The sequence below is a fragment of the Kogia breviceps genome, chromosome 3 (genome assembly GCF_026419965.1).
Source record: "Kogia breviceps isolate mKogBre1 chromosome 3, mKogBre1 haplotype 1, whole genome shotgun sequence".
In the NCBI taxonomy this organism is placed as follows: Eukaryota; Metazoa; Chordata; class Mammalia; order Artiodactyla; family Physeteridae; genus Kogia; species Kogia breviceps.
Genome location: NC_081312.1, coordinates 103,500,601 through 103,520,872, shown reverse-complemented (window position 1 = coordinate 103,520,872; position 20,272 = coordinate 103,500,601). Strand labels below are relative to the sequence as shown.

The following is a 20,272-nucleotide window of genomic DNA, read 5'->3' as shown; positions in this document are numbered from 1 at the left end:
CCAGATGCTAGGAAGAAATAAGGAAGGATTCTACCTAGAATCTCGGAGGGAATGTGACCTTGCTAACACCTTAATTCGCCTCCAAGCTGCCAGAACTACAGGAGAATAAATTTCTCTTGTTTTAAGTCACCCACTTTGTGGTACTTTGTTATAGCAGCCCTAGGAAACTATGCTCCTACTGATGATTAGACAGAACAGAAGGCATCAGATGGTCTTGAGGATGATAATGAATAAAGATGGTGGTTTGTTTTATTAAAAATCATGTCCTTGTAGCAATGCCAAGGGGGAGCACCATATAAACTGTGATTGTAACAACAATATACTCCATTTCCCACATATGCAACTCTCTTCAAGAACACCCAAGAGTTTACACAAACTATGACAATATATTAGCAAACCTAAGGATGCCCTTTCTACATCAACAGCATGTAGCAAAATTCTTTTACAAGGAACAGAGCTACATTATATATAAATAAGAAATATCAATACATATAGACAGCATGAGAATGAGACAGAGAGAGAGTATGAGAATGCTAAACTCTAAGAGGGCCAGGACTTTCGTTTTACTAATTGCTGTACCCTCTATGTCAAAAATCAGGGCCTGTATATAATTGATGATCAATAAATATTTCTTGAATGACTAAAGGAATAAATATTTAGGGCTAAAAGAGGCAAAACTGGATAGGTACCTGTAACAAGTAAAGATACTGAATTAATAATTTACAAAATCCCCACAAAGAAAAGTCCAGGACCATATGGCTTCGTTGATGAATTCTACCAAACATTTAAAGAAGTATTAAAACCAATCATTCACCAATTCTTCCAAAACATAGAAAGGGAGGGAACACTTACCAAATTGAAACCTATGACAGGCCAATATTACCTATATATCAAAACAAGAGAAAGACATTACAAGAAAACTATAGACTAATATCCCTTATTACTAGGCACAAAAATCCTCACAAAATACTAGCAAACTGAATCCAGCAACATATGAAAAGGATCACACATCACAACAAATTTGGATTTATCCCAGGAATGCAAGGTTGGTTTAACATCTGAAAATCAATCAATGTAATACACCATGTAAACAAAATAAAGAGTGAAAAAACCTCACATGGTCAGCTCAACAGATGCAGAAAAGCATTTCAGAAAATCCAATACTTTTCATAACAAAAACACTGAACAAACTGGGAAAAAAAGGGATCATCCTAATCCTGATAAAGGTCACTTATGAAAAACCAAGAGCTAAATCATACTTAATGGCAAAAGACTAGATTTTTCCCCACGAAGATCAGGAACAAGACAATGATTTCCATTCTTGTCACTTCTAGTCTACATTGTACTGGAGGATCTAGCCAGGGAAATCATGAAAGGAAAAGAAATAAAAACATGCAGATTGGAAAAGAGGTAAAATTATCTCTATTCACAGGTGACATAATCTTGTATATAGGAAAGGCTAAGGAATCCACAAAAAAACTATTAGAACTAATATACCAGTTCAGCAAGATTGTAGGATATAAGATCAATATAAAAAATCAATTGTAACCTAAATAGACATTTCTCCAAAGAAGATGTACAGATGGCCAGCAAACACATGAAAAGATGCTCAATCATTAGAGAAATGCAAATCAAAACCACAATGAGGTATCACCTCACACCAGTCAGAATGGCCATCATCAAAAAATCCAGAAACAATAAATGGAGAGGGTGTGGAGAAAAGGGAACCCTCCTGAACTGTTGGTGGGAATATAAATTGATACAGCTACTATGGAGAACAGTATGGAGGTTCCTTAAAAAACTAAAAACAGAATTACCATATGACCCAGCAATCCCACTACTGGGCATCTACCCTGAGAAAACCATAATTCAAAAAGAGACATGTACCACAATGTTCATTGCAGCACTATTTACAATAGCCAGGACATGGAAGCAACCTAAGTGTCCATAGACAGATGAATGGATAAAGAAGATGTGGCACATATATACAATGGAGTATTACTCAGCCATAAAAAGGAGCGAAACTGAGTTATTTGTAGTGAGGTGGATGGACCTAGAGTCTGTCATACAGAGTGAAGTAAGTCAGAAAGAGAAAAACAAATACCACATGCTAACGCATATGTATGGAGTCAAAAAAAACCCTACTGATGAACCTAGTGGCAGGGCAGGAATAAAGACGGAGACATAGAGAACGGACTTGAGGACACAGGTGCGGAAGGGGAACCTGGGGCAAAGTGAGAGAGTAACACTGACATATATACACTACTGAATGTAAAATGGATGGCTAGTGGGAAGCTTCTGCATAGCACAGGGAGATCAACTCAATGCTTTGTGACGACCTAGAGGGGTGGGATAGGGAGGGTGGGAGGGAGGTTCAAGAGGGAGGGATATGGGGAGATATGTATACATATAGCGGATTCACTTTGTTGTACAGTGGAAATTAACACAACATTGTAAAGCAATTATATTCCAATAAAGATGTGGAAAAAAATCAATTGTATTTCTATACACTGGCAATGAATAATCCAAAAGTTAAATTAAGAAAACAATTCCATTTACAATATCATCAAAAAGAATAAAGTATTTAGGAAAAAATTAGGAAATTAAGTGTAAGACTTGTACATGGAAAAGTACCAAACACTGATGAAGGACATTAAAGATCTAAATAAATGAAAAGACATCTTATGTTCATGGATTAGACTTAATATATTCAGATGGAAATATTCCCCAAATTGATCTAAAAATTTAATGTAATCCCCATCAAAATCCCAGCTGGCCTTCTTGCAGAAATTGACAGGATGATCCTAAAATTCATATGGAAACACAAAGGATCAAGAGTAGGCCTCCCTGCCCAAATCTTGAAAAAGAGAACAGTTGAAGAACCCACATTTCCCGACTTCAAAACTTACTTCACAACTACAGTAATCAAGACTGTGGGGTACTGGCATAAGAATAGAAATACAAATGAATGGAATAGAATTGAGAGTCCAGAAATAAACTCATATTTATCGTCAACTGATTTTCAACAAGGATGCCAAGACAATTCAATGGGGAAAGAGAAGTCTTTTCAACAAATGGTGCTGGGACAACTTGATATCCACATGCAAAAGAATGAAGTTGAACCGCTGTGTCATAGTACACACAAAAATTAACTCAAAATGTATGAAAGATCTAAATGTTAAGAGCTAAATCTATAAAACTCCTGGAAGAAAACATAGGAATAAATTTTTTCGACCTTGGGTCAGGCAATGATTACTTAAATATAACACCTAAAGCAACAAAAGAAAAGCAACAAGAGAAAAAAATAAATACACTGGAATTCATAAAAATGAAAAACTTTTGTGCTTCAAAGGTTAACTTCAAGAAAGTGAAAAGACAGCCCTTAGAATGGGAGAGAATATATGTAAATTATATATCTGATAAGAGACTTGTATCTAGAATTTATAAATAACTATTACAATGAAAATATAAATAACCCATTAAAAGTGGGTAAAGGATTTGCATAGACATTTCTCCAAAGAAGATATACAAACGGCCAATAAGCACATGTAAAGATGCTCAGTATTTCTCACTAGGGTAAATGCAAACTAAAACCACAAGACATCACTTCACATCCACAAAGCTGGCTTTAATTAAATAGATGAGCAAGTACTAGTAAAGATATGGAGAAATTTAAACCCTCATACATTGCTAGTGGGAATCTAAAATGGTGCCACCACCTTGGAAAACATTTTGGTAGTTACTCAAAAAATAAAACACATAGTTACCACATGACCCAGCATTTCTAATCCTTGGAATATATCTGAGAGAAATGAAAACATATGTTCACACAAAAACTTGTACTCAAATGTTCACAGCAACACTTGAGTAGAAGTACAAGATAAGAGCCCAAAAGTGGAAACAACTCAAACGTCCATCAACTGATGATGAATGGATAAACAAAGTGTAGCATAGCCACACAATGGAATATTATTCAGCCATAAAAAGAAATGAAGTACTGATATGTGCTACAACCTGTATGAACCTTGGAAACATTACGCTAAGTGAGAGAAGCCAGTAATAAAAACCACATATCATATGATTGCACTTATATGAAATGTCTAGAAATACACAAATTCATAGAGACAGACAGTAGATTAGTGGTTGCTATGGCTCGGGGGAAGGGAGAATGGAAACAGAGTGATTGTTAATGGGTTTCTGTTTGGGGTGATGAAAATGTTCTGGAATTAGATACTCGTAGTGGTTGTAAAATTCTGTTAATATTCTAAAACTCACTGAATTGCACACTCAAAAAGGGTGAATTTTATGGTACGTAAATTATATCTAAATAAAGCAAATCAACAATCCATTTTTAGAAACCACCATAAATTCAGTTTTCAGTCATATCATCCTATTTTTCTGTGCTCTTAACAATATGAAGGATGTAGGGGCTTGGCATTTACTGAACTCTTCCTGTGATGGTGAGGCCTCCCTCCCAGTACTGCCCCAGCCCTACTTTGCCTCAGCTAATGTGAGAAGTCAGAAGCACAGTTTATTTACAAGATGACAGAAATATGCTTTGTAACAAATCTTCATTTTCCATTTGCTGACCCAGACGGTGGAAGAGGTTAGAAGTAGTGAACTGCACCAGCACCTTATCTTCCTGTCCTGACCACTGTGGCAGTGTCCTGTTACCACTGTCTCCAATTTTGCCTTCCTCACCACACTAGCCATTAGAGACTTTATTCAAACACCAAAGCTGATCATGGCACTCCTCTACTTCAAAAATTCTTTCCTTGAGAATTTGGACTCGATCCCGAGGATGGAGTTTTCTTTGCTTCAGCACAGAAAGCAAGGCTTTTATAACCTTGCCCTGGTTGTTCTGTTTCTCTCATAGCATTTCCCCTTGTGTCATAAGTTGGGGCTACCAAACTGCTTGTGGTTTCTCTAGCACTCTTGGCTACTTCATGTTGTGTCTGTGCTCATGTTGACCCTCTTCCAGGAATGATTTCCTTCTCCTCTCATCTTTAAACATTCTGCCTCTGAGGAATGTTTCTTACTCCACTTCGCGAAACTGACCTCTCCTTCCTTGGGACCACAGATACATTCTGTGAACATTTCTCTCTAAGCACTGAGAATACTTGACTTGTGTCCCTGTCTGAATTCCCCACAGGTACAGAGACCTGTCTCATTTGTACAGCCAGGACAAAGCAAAGAGTCTGGCTGAGGGGGAAATGGAAGGGAGAAAGGAATTAATGAACAGAAAAACTAGAAACACGAACCTATTCTCACTCCTTCCAATGTGGACCTTAGGAGAATCTTTATGGGAAGGTCATTTTCTTTCCATTTTTCTAAATCAGAACAAACGAAAACAGTCATGGACACAGAAGGAATGGAGGATTCCAAAAGTGCTTTTCTTTTCTTTTAAATGACCTCAGAACTGACAGGTGAGACAAGGTCTATCATCAGCAGCAGCTCTTTAGTGCTTATCAGGGGAGGTAGAAGAGGCTGAATAAAGTCCAAACTCCTCAGGAAGTTGGTCAAGGCTGTCAGCCTTATCTACCACTATTTCTCATCAACCCTCCCAAAAGAATCACTCAATTCCTGTTCTTTTAATATGCTCCGTGTTTTTATTTTTACATCTCTGCCTTAGTAAAGGTGTTCCGTCCTAAGCCCAGCTCAAATAACCCTTTCCCTACTGAAGCCCTCCCTCCTCTCTACTCCCCACCTCCAAACTGGGAGCCAACCCTTCTTCCTCTGTGTTCTCTTACCACTTTTCACTCTATGATAGTATTTTTAGCCTTTTATAATGTGTGTATGTTTTTATTTATTTATTTATTTTTTACATTTCCTCAGAACTTCTGGCACGGTGTGAGAAATGCAGCAAGTGTGCAGGAAACAGCTGCTAGACTGAAGGACAGAGTGTCAGCAGAGTTGGTCATCATTCCAAAATGAAAATGGACAGCCAAGGCAGCAAGGAGGTAAAGATAATTAATAGTCGTTTCTCTCCCTAAACAGTGGGATATGACCTCCTGGGAGCTAAGATTTCCACATGGGAATAAGAAATGTTTGCGTTCCAAATGAAACCATGAACATTCTACAGCCCATGCAAGTAGGTCAAGCCATTCGCCCAAGTCTAAAAGCGTCCTGTGTTTTTTAATATTTTCTTCTGAGAAAGACAAGTTCTCCTAACTGAATTCCAATCATCTGGGTCAATGTTTTAAAAGCTTGGTATCTTAGCTGTTTTTATTTTAAACTTTTAATCCTGTACATTCTTCTCAAGCCTCCGGGACCAGACACTAAGCTCAGCTTTCAGCAGGCCTGATATAACATCACATACTCTACATTTTTGTGGCATGCCAGCTCTCTAAACAGAAAGAAAAATAGATTGTGTTCGAAACCTTGCCTTGCTATAGACTAAAAAGTTCTTTTGGACAAATATATTTGACTAAACCACACTCAATCTTTACTTTCCTTTCTTTTTGAGTTTCTAAACTCTATCTTTATACTTTCTCTTCACTTAAAAATGTCTTCAGACTGACAAATAAGACCTTATATCACATTCTGAAAAGCAAATGATGAAAGATGGATTAAAGGGGAATAATTTAATGACACTACTTCAAAGAAGCAAAAAGGTGTTTAAAATTCCTCAGGAAGGAAGATTATTGATATAGGCTCTAAAAACTTAAACAATTGGTATAATAAATAGAAAGGAAATAAGAAAAATATTATCTCTAAAGATCAACATTTTAAAGATGATTATACAGTAAAAAACTCAAAATAACAATTACATCGCTATAGACATCTACCGGAAGGCACTATCATTTGAAGACACACTCAGGAGAAATCACAGCAAATGTTTGCTTAAGACCTGACAACCACTACAATCTTAGGGTGCTAGGGATTAAAGGCATTTAAGGATAACCCATTTAGACAGAAGCAGTATGTTAATGAGTACAATTAGCTCTTTATTCCAGTAAGACAGGAATGTCATGGTCTCCTGGTCAGTCTCCCTGCTTCCAGTCATTCTTGTAGGTAGCTTCCAGAATGATCTGTAAAAAATCCTGATCATGTCCCTCTATCCAAAATTCTTCAGTGGCTCTCCATTTCCTATAGGTAAAAGATACACTCATTGTGATACATACATACCATTTATGATCTGGCCTTGCTTTTCCACTCTGCCCCATTTTGCCAACTCTGCCTCTTTCACTCTGCACTTAAGCTACCTTTAATTAATTACTGGTAGTTGACTGAACATTCATTTTTCTATCAGGCTTCAGGCCTTTGTACATACGCTTCCCTCTACCTGGAATGTTCTCCCTTGCTTGTCAATCTGGCAGACAACTACTCTTCTTTCAACCTTGAAAACTTAGTGACCCTCTCCTAGACTCCTCCAGGCAGGGGCTTTTATTGAACCTTTAAATACCTGCATCACAGCAACTATCACATGAGCTCCTATGAGTCCAGCCCCCATGGCTGTCTTTCCCAAAGAGCAGAAGTCCTTGAAGATAGCACTAGTATTCCCAGTGCCTAGCCTGGTTCCCAGGAGATAGCTGGCACTCAACAACAAAGTGTTAAAGCCAAAATAAATGGAATATATTTTTCTATTTAAATTGTAATTTCAATATTAATCCTTAATCTTTTCCCAGGTCTCATGACAAGTAACACAGATGAGAACGGGAAGGGAGAGGACAACAGAAGAGATGATCATCACCAAACTGGGAAAGATGCACTGGAGTTTATAAATATAGATGCCACACAGCACACTGTGCACCAGCCTTGTCAAATAAGTAGGCCTCTCCTTGGCTGCCCCCAGCACTCACTGTATCATCCCCTGGCAGTGGGCATCAGCAACTTAGGAGGAAGGGTCCTAATCTATCTGGGCATTATTACTGTACTAGGTCCCACCACAGTTAAATGTAAGCACCAACTGGCAAATCACAGGGGACATCAACTTCATGCCAAATGATAAAACAAAGCTTTAAGACCACTTCAGGCTCAGGCTTAGCCTCAAATAAAGAGATACACGGACCACTTTAAAGAATGTCAGTGGTGTAGCAGCTGACAGACTCAATTTTTAAAGATCTCATTAATGAGAACCTCTCCAAGAACAGAGATTATTTATTTGGGGGTAAGTTATCTATGTAATTTGAATATTGCACTCTGCCAACAAATTCCAGTACATGGGAAACTATTTTTAAATGTGAATGCAGCTAACTTAAAAGATAGGAACACAGTCTATAGTTTCTTTTTAAATAGAGATAATTACATTTTTAGGAAGTACAATGCACAAATGTTCAGAGCTGTCACTCTCACATTTTAAAAAACATCCAGATAATCTAAAAATGTGCAATTCTTTCATCTTTGGTTCAAATAGTTAATTTTGCATTGTGTGGCATAATGTCTGGCCCATAGAATTGTTATTCCTCAATAATTATTTGTTGAGTAAATGAATGAATGGTAATATACTCTTCAGAATGATTTTTTTTAAAGCTTCCATTTATGATGACATTACTCCATAATTACAACCATCAAGGCTGGCAATGTAATGACATTCCTTTAAGTTTATCTATTCTTTAAAATTTATCACCGATGGTCAATACATTGCCAAAGGAAGTTCTGGAGATAGAAGACTTTCGGGTGTTTTCTTTCAGTGTTTCTTACAGCCTTAAGGAGATGCTCTAGGTAAGTAAGATGAGAAATGTGGACAGTTTCACGTGGAAAGGAAACTGAGGTATGGCTTACATAATTCCTTAATTAGGAAGCCCCTGATTACGTCTCATTTTAGAAAAAAAAAGCCAGCTGATAAATGGAACAAACTAGGACTTGAAATTTTCCTGTATGAACTTTCCTCAGGAGAGCTCAGTTTCCCTAACCTGAAACTTACATAGTCAAATGCTAAGTCATTTTTGGCACCTTCATCCAAACATGTTCTCAGCACTTTCTGTGTGTTTTAGATAACGTGCTAGGTTGTAGGCACAAAGGAAGAGGAACAAGCCAAAATTCTGTCCAGTAAAGGGAGACTAGATAGATCTTTCTAAAAAGTAATGTCTAGAGTACTCAGTTAAAAAGTGAGTGAAGGAGAGCTAAAGTCACCAACTAATTTCCAACAGAGTAGAAGTCATTACAAGATCCTGATTTCAGCAGGCTGATAAAGTAGCCAGGTGTGCCACATAAAAATCTAGCGATATTTCTTCTAGACATTTTGAGACAGACATAAGAAATGTGGGGAAATGTTGAAGGTCTGATTAAAAAAACTTTCACTTTTTTAGGAAATCATTTTGGTGGCAGATACCCAGCTAAATTCAGTTTCGGGTGTATTAAAGTGTTATAGAGTTTGTTCAGTGATCACATATCACCATCACCCAGAGGAAAACCATCACTCTATAAGGGGCAACCTTCGTAAGCAGTTGTCAAGCACATAAAAACCAATAATGATTTTTGTGCCCACAGAAGACAATACAAATCCCCCAAATAACCAATTCTTTAAAGCAGTGCTGTCCAACAGAACTTTCTGTGATGACAGAAATGTTCTGTGTCTGCATGTTGAATACAGTAGCTATTAGCCATATGTGGCTATTGAGGACTTGAAATGTTGCTAGTGAGACTGAAGAACTGAATTTTTATTTACATTTTAATGAATTTAAATTTAAATAGCCAGATGTGGCTAGTGGCTACCATACTGTATACTGTAGCTCTAAAATCTATAATTAATTCAGTTATAAACAAAATAAAGTTTGCTTTATTTATGCTAAGGACAAGAAAAAAGGCAGCTGAATTAACCCTGGAGAGGGATCTCTAAGGTGAAAAACAAATGGATGGTTCACATAAGTCAGTAGCTTTTTGTGGAAATGGTTGAATCACAACAGCTCTTGTTATACCATAGCAGAGAAAGGAAGCTGTCTCAAAGGTAGAGCTCTAATGGAGATTCTGACATACAGTAATCAAGGTCTATTCCAATCTAGTTTTTTTTTTTTTTTTTTGACTTATTAGTTTTCAGAACTATCTAAGAAATGTGGGAACTACAAAACAAATGCAAACCACATCCCTTTGTTTCGCTATAACTAGCAGACTTTGGGGGACTGGGTCTGTTGCAGTACTTCCGCTGTTATTTGTTATCTCTCCTCTGGTCCCTGTTGGCCACCTTGGTGTCTTGTCTCCTCTTATCATGTTTCCCTCTCTCAGTCATCAGTTGTATAGGCAGCCAACAACTTTTTGGACTTGGATTTTGTTGCTCTGCTTATTCAACATTTCTAATAAACATTTAAAATTATTTCTGCTTTATGCTACATTTTTCTGGCTAGCACATCAAACATATTGAAAAAAGAAAGCAACAGTATATTTTGGTGTAGAAATAAAGGAACTTCACAATTATTAAGCACTTTTGTGTATCAAGTACTTCTTTTGCCATCAGCCCTACAAAGCAGATGCTACTATTCCCTCATGTCAGATGAGGAAACTGAAGCTCAGAGATGGTAAATAACTGACCCACAATCATGTAGGTGGGCAGTGATACAGCTGTCATATAAACCAAAACCTGTCTGATCCCCCAAACCTACGTTCTTTTCCTACTATATAACACTGCTTCCTAAGCCCACTTCACAGTGCAATTTTCAGAAAAAAATTCCACAGCAAAAATTATGGTAACCCTTAATTTCCCTCCTTCAGTTTCTTCCATCAGTCCATCCGTCCTCTGACTCATTTTTTTAAAAAAAGAAGAAGAAATTAGGAAAGAAAAATGTAACATGTGTTTGTGGAATGGTTCTAGAATATTTAAAAGGGTCTGAAGCTATTACATTAGGTTTTGTTTCCTTTTGGTCTTAAAACACAATTTTTTTTTAAAGCTACCAGGGCATTAAATTATAAGAAATTACTCCAAGGGATAGTTTAAAACCTCATGTAAATGATTTATTGAAAATATTAAAAAAGGTAAGTTCCAAATGCCACCTGAAATACTTCTTCCATTAGGAAAAATAACAACAACAAAACAAAAAATTAAAACAAACAAAAAAACACCTATCAGTTTGTAGAACTGATGGAGCCAACCCTATCTATTACTCAGTAATTATTTTACTCACATAGTAAAACCTTTCCAAAGAAGCAACTAACCATGTATCGTATCCTATGGAGTCAAGTTGTCACCACTTAAGCACTTTAGGAAAGTTAGGCAATATTTTATGAGTATCACATAGTTTTAAAAGTAAAGCAATAGGTAGAAAGAAAGCTATTTTTCTGATGGGGCATCTGTAACTTGGTATTTTTGTACTCTAAGAAATCATAATCTTTTTAAAAAAAATCTTAAATTTTGTGTCTCAAAGTAGATGACTTAAAAAAAAAGGGGAGAGAGCTGCAGCCCTTCAGTATCTTCTAAGAATTTAGTGGTTGCAATCATTACAGTCTAGTAATATAGACCAATTGGTTTCCAATCTTGGTTCAGTTCTTTTTTTTTTTTGCAGTACACGGGCCTCTCACTGCTGTGGCCTCTCCCGTTGCAGAGCATAGGCTCCAGACGCACAAGCCCAGCGGCCATGGCTCACGGACCCAGCTGCTCCGTGGCATGTGGGATCTTCCCGGACCGGGGCACGAACCCGTGTCCCCTGCATCAGCAGGCAGATGCTCAACCACTGCGCCACCAGGGAAGCCCCTTGGTTCAGTTCTTACAGGTTCTGTGACTCTGGGCATGGCACTCTGATGTACTTTCCTCATCTGAAAAATGGGGATAATAATTCCTAAGGTTGTTGTGAGGATTAAATGAGTTAATATATGTAAGGCACTTGGTGTATTCATGAAAGCAATGCTTATTTTTTTCTAACAATCTACATAACTGAGACGATAATAAGATAAAATAGTTAACTTTAACTGATGTGGGCAAATGCATATTTTTAAAGAAAAGATGCCATAAGATAACATACAATCAGTAAAAATTTGTATATATTTTACTGAGGATGTCATGAAAGAAATTTCAGTGCAGTAAGAATGTCTGAAATATAATTCCTGATATATTTGCTATCTGAGGACATATAGTAAATAAAAAATAAAAAATAAAATTTTCATCTCATAATATGTCTCATAAAATGTAAAAGAATGGAAAAAGTTCAATAAACCACTTAACTATAAAATCTATTCCAACTGGAAAATGGTATCCAAGATGGTTGCTTGGGTAAACTGCAAGAGTTTACTCTCCCCTACCCACAAATCACAGAAGGCTTCAGGAACTTAGAATGGAAGTCTTCTCCTTATGGAATGTATTTTCAACTGCATGTTGGTTGTTATGATTGAGTTTCCCAAAAGGACATAGTAGAGCATTTCTCCAATAGTTTATAGTAGAGCATTTCACCAATAGTTTTACCTAACCTTTTGGTCCTCTTAAGGATGCCCTTATTTCCAAGTACACTAGCTGATCTTAGAATGATTCATCCTTACAATAACCTGACAGAGGAAAAAGAAAGGAGGTGAGACACTAGGTAGAAGAATGCTTTGATATTATATGCCACTGGCTTCCAGACAGATGTGAGGATTGGTCAGTGGTCCATAAGAATCTTACTAGTGCTACGCATGTGGCAGTCCAGCTCATGCTACTCATCTCTCTCTTGACTTCATGGGAGAAGAGCACTAAGAAATCCTTGTCCAGCCCCAAGCTTTGCTTTTCAGAAGGAAACTCGGTGACACTCAAGGGAGAGAGAGATCAGAAGTCACTGGGCAGTCAAGGAAGAAGAGTGAAGATGATTTCAAAATTGAATAATCTTTGCATTGGTAAGTATATTAGGGATAATTTAGTTCAACCGTCTGTGTAGTGCAGGATTTGCCTTCACAGCATCTCTCAGAGATGATCCCTCAGGCTCTGCCTAAACACCTCCAATACTGGGATCTTCCCTCCTCAAATCTGCTAGCTCCAAGCCAGAAATCTGGGATATATTATAGATTCTTTGTTTTTTTAACATCTTTATTGGAGTATAATTGCTTTACAATGGTGTGTTAGTTTCTGCTTTATAACAAAGTGAATCAGTTATACGTATACATATGTTCCCATATCTCTTCCCTCTTGCGTCTCCCTCCCCCCCACCCTCCCTATTATTATAGATTCTTTACATCATTCATATCCAATTAATCACTGAGGCATTTTACCTGTCAAATCTCTCTTAAATCTGTTCGCTGTTCCCCTTCCCCACTATCTTAGTTGAGGCCTTTCTTTCTCATCCCTTTATGTGGTTCTGCAATAGTATCCAACTACCAGATTTCCTGCTACCAAATAATTTGCCTCTAATTCATCCTCACATGGCAGCCTGCAGTGGACATTCTAAAACACAAATTTTTTTTTAGATTTTCTTTTTTTTGATGTGGACCATATTGAATTTATTACAATATTGCTTCTGTTTTATGTTTTGGTTTGTTGGCTGCAAGGCATGTGGGATCTTAGCTCCCTGACAGGGATTGAACCCACACCCCCCCTGCATTGGAAGGTGAAGTCTTTTATTTATTTATTTATTTATTTATTTATTTATTTATTTATTTATTTATTTATTTATTTTTGGCTGCATTGGGTCTTGGTTGCTGCTCGCGGGCTTTCTCTAGTTGCAGTGAGCAGGGGCTACTCTTAGTTGTGGTGAGCAGGCTTCTCACTGTGGTGCTTGTTGAGGAGCACGGGCTCTAGGTGTGCAGGCTTCAGCAGTTGTGGCTCGTGGGCTCTAGATCGCAGGCTCAGTATCTGTGGTGCACCAGCTTAGTTGTTCTGTGGCATGTGAGATCTTCCCGGACCAGGGCTTGAACCTGTGTCCCGTGCATTGGCAGGTGGATTCTTAACCACTCTGCCAATAGGGAGGTCCTGGAAGGCGAAGTCTTAACCACTGGACTTCCAAGGAAGTTCTTAAAACACAAATCTAATCATATCATTCCTCTGCTTAAAACCCTTTACCCTTTAGTGGTTCACTACCACAAACAGCAAAAAAAATCTAAGGTTTTAGCCTGAAATGCATGATCTTGTCTAACTCTCCAGGGCACACCTCATCTACACTAAATGATTGTGTTATCCACACGTACCAAGCCATTTTGCATCTCCATACTTTTTGCTCATGTGTTGCCTCTTCTTTGCTCATGTTGTTACTCTTCTTTCCCTCTGTTAACCAGCTAAATAAGTTCAGAAATTATCTCCAGGAAGGCATCTTTCTTTCTTTTAAAAAAAATTTTTAATTTTATTTAATTAATTAATTTTTTGTGTGTGTGGCTGCATTGTGCAGCATGCAGGATCTTAGTTTCCCTGACCAGGGATTGAACCCACGCCCCCTGCGTTGGCAGTGCAGAGTCTTAACCACTGGACTGTCAGGGAAGTCCCCTGGAAGGCATCTTTTGACACCCTTCCCTGTGTAATATAAAAATATTCTGTGTGGGGAATTCCCTGGCAGTCCATTAGTTGGCACTCTGAGCTTTCACTTCTGCGGGCCCAGGTTTAATCCCTGGTCAGGGAACTAGGATCCCTCTAGCTGCATGGCACGGCCAAAAAATCAAAACAAAAAAATTCCGTGTGTATTCTCTATCACTGCACTCATATTATAATGAAATCATTAACTAGTTCATCTCTTTCCCTCCAGGTGAGTCTCTCAAGACAGGGACTATGTCAGAATCCTAGCACATGGCACAGGACTCATGGTAACAGGTATTTAATATATGCCTAGTACAAATTAAATACAGGACTTTTTCTGATGTGAGTTAAAATTTATAACTCCAATTTCCAACTTTTGCCCCATGGAACAATATAAACCATCTTTCCAGGGAAATAAGCATTAGGCTGGTACATAAAAAGACAAACTTTAAATACTCTTTACGTGACATTTGCACTTACCTAAGTTGCTGTATGTCGCACTACAGGGATTCGGGTCCATAGGACCTGAAACGTCTCCCTTTTCCTCTTCCCTTTCCAGTTCAGGCAGCGGCAATGCCGGTGTGACTGAAGTACAGCCCCCACCATCTTGCTTCACAACAACAGTGCTTGGATCCCGAGGAGAAAAATCCTCTGTCACTTCATGGGTCACGTGACTGAAACAAATCAGACCACCATCACACTGGCATTCAAAGGTTTTTGCTAAAATTTAGGTTTATGGAAGGCACATATTGCCATAAATGTAAATAACTGGCCCTATAGTCACAGCAATGGGTCATAAACCCCAACATACTTGTCTGAATATAAGGCAGTCTTTCATGCAGGCGGATACCTCTATCATATATATATTGGGATACTTGATACATACTTGATTCACACATATTGAGAATTCAGTTTGGTAGAGAAGCTATAGTAGGCTCAGAGGGAAGCTTGAGAATAACAGGTAAGGAGTGGAACTTTTTTTTTAGGTAGTAGGGGTAGAGGGAACTGAATGCTTAACTAGTTAAAGACTAATACAGTAAAGTATTTAAGAAAGTATTTAGCATATTTACCATACTGTAGTACAGTCATCCCTTGGTATCTGAAGGGGGCTGGTTCTAGGACCACCCAAAGGATACCAAAATCCACAGATGCTCAAGTCCCTTATATAAAATGGCTGTAGCATTTGCATATAACCTACACACATCCTCTCATATACTTTAAATCATCTCTAGATTACTTATAATACCCAATACAATGTAAATGCTATGTAAATAGCTGTAAATACAAAGTGAATGCTATGTAAGCAGTTGCCGGTGCACTGAGAATTCAATTTTTGCTTTTTGGAACTTTCTGGAATTTTTTCCCCCTAATATTTTTAATCCATGGTTGGTTGAATCTGCAAATGTGGAACTCGCAAATAAAAAGGGTGAACTGTGCTATAATACTATAATAAATATGAAATACTTTACAGTATTTACTTCATTTAGTGTGTAGTATTTACTACACACTAAAGTATTTATGAAACTATTTAGTAAAGGATCAGGAGTAAAGTTGAGATTTTAAAAAGGAAGTAAAGCAATTATTTTAGGTAAACTGAGGCCTGGAAGCCTTGTTGCTAGGAGCACAGTGAAGCATCAACCTTTGCCTGTATGCATGCAGCAGGCAAGGCAAATGGAAAAGAAAGTTCTGACCTCTAGTTAATCTCATCTATTAAAATGCATCTGAAGCATCCCATTGGCCACATACCAGAGGATGGTCATCCATAGTGCTTTGTGTTTCCCGATCTTGTTTCACTGCTGCCTGCTCATTTGCTTATAGCTATCTCTTCCAGTCTTCCCCACATCCCACTCTGCCTGAACTTCCAATTCTGTTGCTATAGAGTACAAGGGGGTGGAATGATTATTAAATGTTAGTGGGAAAACCGGCCTAGTTAGAAAATCTCATAGGGCTGGTTCAATGAAACAAATTCAAAATCGGGCACCTTTAATGGTTTCTGGGTCTACTAAAAGTATTCCTAGACTGTCACACACTCACCAGTTAGCTTTTCTTCCTGTTTTTTTTTTTTTTTTTTAAATGGGCAAAGAGAAAGGATGAAAGGAAACATCTTATATACTGTGACATGTTATTTCTGGATTTTCAAGTGGCAGTGAGTCATGGTGACATTTACAAGTTTCTTTAAAAGAGGTACTTTGTTTGATCATGTGTCATCAGAACATATATCACCTGTGGATTTGAGGGAGTAGATCTGAAGGAGGAGTACTTTCTTATCAATTTTTCATTATGGAAATTATGCATATGCCAGAACAGAAAAATAGCCTTGAAGTCTCCTGGATATACAACTTCAAAAATATTCTTTCAAAGCTGGCAGAGCCAGAGGTTTCTCTATACTGAGAGTAAGCAATGAGTGGGAGGTACCATTATGGAATCTGGCTCTTGGGGATAGGGTGAGGTGGGAAGGGATCAGTTCACTGGCAGTCAGCAGGGTGGTTTATGTAAAGGAGGCCTCACATGGTAAAGCATGCTGCCTTTTCTTAATGGGCTGCCTTAGATTATCAACCCAAAACAAAGCTAGTTTCTCATAATATGGAACATCATAAATTCAAGGTAACAAAGGGCTCTACTTCCACACATTAGCGAAGAAAAGCAAAGTGACACTTCTGAGACACTCTCAGATGCCACTTAGTGTCACTGAGAAGTTATCAACATGCTTCAGGAGAGGGAAAAATGATCTTTGCTGGGCAAAAGTTAATATAAACCATTTTAAATTTCAAAGCAATAAATATAAAGTGATTAAAAAACATCATCCCCCTTTGACAGGAAAAACATTAAACATCCAGACGCTCTCTTCTTATTCTCGAGTCAACTTGAGAGGTTTCTAAAAACGTGTTTTTAGGCTCCTAATCTCTGCAGCCTTGCTCTTGCCTTTTCTCTTACTTCCCCCAATCTCATCGTTATTACTAAAAGGAAGCTCTCTTTTCCATTTGTCAAAAATGATTGGTGAAGGTGGGTTCAGAAACCATGACTCCACCCTCGCTTGTCTGTTTTCCTCCCAAGGAATGGGCTATTTATATTAAGCCTACTGTAAAAACTACAAGAAAGAGTTGCTGCTATTAACCAGTGAGGAATTCCCTGGGCCTGTTCCCACATACATGAAACATAGCTCTGTACTCTTAAGGGGTTCTCAAAACAAAATATGGATGCTAAAAAGCAAGAAACATTAAAGACTCACCCACTGTACTCACTCATACAATTCCCCATTAAAGAAAATTCTACAGGGCCTTCTTCAGTCTGTTAATCATGTTCTGAAGCTCTGATGAACCATAGCTCCCACTGAGTTCTGGAGGACTACAAGTTGGGCAAGATATAAGAGGCTCGAATTCTGTACCTTAATATAACCCACTGCACCTTGACCTTTACCTGAGGGGTTTGGTCTGGGAAATAAGCCAAATTACCTTTGGGAAACTAAGCAAAGTGAAAGCTAGTTTTATTAACTCTTTGAGGACCAGGGCAGCACAACCTATATTCTCTACAAAGGTCAGTTTTCACAAGCACATTTTAAATAAGTGCACTGGTATATTAAATCACCAGTTAAAACAACTGTCAACTATAAAGAACTATGCAAAAGAGTTGATGAAAGTTAAATCACATGGATTTGCAAATGGATACTAAGATGTTTAACCTGCATTTACAGTGACAGCAGTGTCTAAAAGGAAGAATTTTAAAAAATGCATCAATGATATGTCATGTCGATGCTTGAGGGAAGAAAAGCGCTTTGTATGATTAAAATGGTAAAAGAGAGAGGAAAGGGGAAAGGAAGAGGTTTTGAGAGTTCAAGCTTAGATGTGGTAACATGCTGTGACTAAAAAATGAAAAAGAATCAAGAACAGCATCAGAGAAGGTGATTTAGTACGTGAATACGAGAAGGTGATACGTATAAACAGACAAATTGTCCAGTAAGTAAAATCCTATAATGAATTTATCTTAGGCATATTAATTTTATAAGTGAATATAATTTTTTTGACCATTGAGTTTTTTAATGTTTCATATTTAGATATAAAATCAGAAAATCCTCCCAAATAGTAATATGATACTTCCCAAATACAGGCTTTATCTCCTAATAAAGTGGTTTACCACTGACCTTTCATTGGGAAATGTTTGATGTAATGGAGAAAACACCAAAACAGGAATCAGAGAACCCAGATTATGTTTCCCTATTACTCTGATCTTCTGTACAAACTAGATGACAACACCAGGAGGGAGATAATGGAGAGAGTGAAAAGTTCTCCCATTTCGTCCATGAGATAGATGGTTTAAAAAAAAATTCTTTAAAATGAAATTACAAGAAATCTACTAGGATTTCTAATACAATATATCTTAGCACATGTGTTGAAGTAGCAAATAATGATGAAGGTAATGATTTTTTTCAGGATAAGTACAAGTTGATATTCATTATTATAAAACAGAACTGTTAACTGATAAATGGCCCACAGAGAGGAAGTTATGGCTTTTCTATTCCTGCTATTTAAATTCATGTTGAAACAATCCTTAGTTCTGTAATGCAATGTAGGATATCTGTAATAACTACGGCATTGACATCTAGGTCCTTGATCATCAGGCTGGGTCAAACCCTGACTTTGTCTGCTCTTCTCCTGGACTCTCAGCATTTGTTCTGCTTTCAGAATGGGAGATAACACACATTTCTTTTTACCTCAAACTCTTTGACCAACTTTTCATTAATGACCAGTTTTTAATTGAGATTTGGTAGTGTCTGACCTGACACAAAAAAATCACGTCGCTATCTCCACAAAGACACATCTCATTTTCTGAACATGGAGGATGAACTTAAGGTATTCAAAGGAAATGGTAACATTGTTACAGATTTGTCTGTAATACAAATGAATCCCCTGGTAAGTTTATATCTCAACAGTCTGCAATATTCATACATAATTCAAAGCCGCAGAAGCAATCTCCTGCAGGAAGCTCACTTGGCTTACCCAGGTGGTAGGATTAATCATTACACCATCAAAAGAAATAATCCTTTTTTATTTCCCCCTGGCAAATTCATTCAAGACAGATTTTGGTAGAAATTCTGTTAATGTTTGAATATACTTTTTAAAAAGGCAAATCAAATGCCACATTAGAAAGGATTAAAGGCCTTTATGTATCCAAGTACTTCCACAATTTCAGTTCAACTTTTTCTTCAAATTCAACCACCTTTATTCAGCTTCAGAAGGGACAGTAAATGAAATCAGGCTTCTATAGAGACCATCTGCCTCTTGGGGCAAATGGTATCCTAAATTCTCATTTGCCGGCTCTCTTCAGCAGCTGTATCTATCTTTAGTTGTCCAGGTCAGCCAATAAGCAAATGCGTGATTTTTAAAACCTCCTTTTACCCCTAAAGATCAGATCAAAGCAATCAGAAACAGCATTTCATGGTTTTATTACTGGTTTCCAAAGCTGCTTATTTCTGGAGTTGCTGGGGATGATGGACCTTTGCAGAAATGGGATGTGAATCAACACGAGGAGGAAAGATCAAAGTTATCGAATCCCACACTGTTTATCTACTGAAAGGGGGAAAAACTCCATTTCCTTCTGTCTCTCTACCTCTAGGACCTCCCACCAATATGACATTTCTTAATCCTATCTTAGTTTCCAGGTCATCTACTTGATTTCGATACACTTTCCAATTACTGGCATTCTCATGTAGAAAAATGTTGTGTCCATTGATCAGTATCTAAGTGTCTCCAATTTTCCACTAAGCCATCTGTAGTCTTTAACTGAAAACTTCAAACTTCTTAATCTGGACTGAGATTAACCTTTAACTGAGATCTGATGAGTTCTTGCTAATACGTCTAACACAGTCTGGTCAGACAAAGGTAGCTCTTCCTGGTGTGAATGAAGTGGCTAGGTCTTGGGATGGGGAAGACTAGCAGCCAT

General features: G+C 37.7%; 1 protein-coding gene across 17 annotated transcripts in view; it reads right to left on the bottom strand.

Annotated features, from left to right (window-relative positions):
* Window positions 1-20,272, bottom strand: part of PEAK1 (pseudopodium enriched atypical kinase 1) — a 308,208-nt gene that overhangs the window by 26,612 nt on the left and 261,324 nt on the right. For 15 of the 17 annotated variants that reach the window (XM_067029393.1, XM_067029392.1, XM_067029391.1 and 12 more), the window contains one exon: window positions 14,816-15,009. In XM_067029393.1, the coding sequence (XP_066885494.1) occupies window positions 14,816-15,009 (194 nt within the window). Of the gene's footprint in view, window positions 1-6,775; window positions 7,090-14,783; window positions 15,010-20,272 lie in introns of those variants that run through there. The other 2 variants (XM_067029405.1, XM_067029406.1) reach the window with 2 other exon arrangements.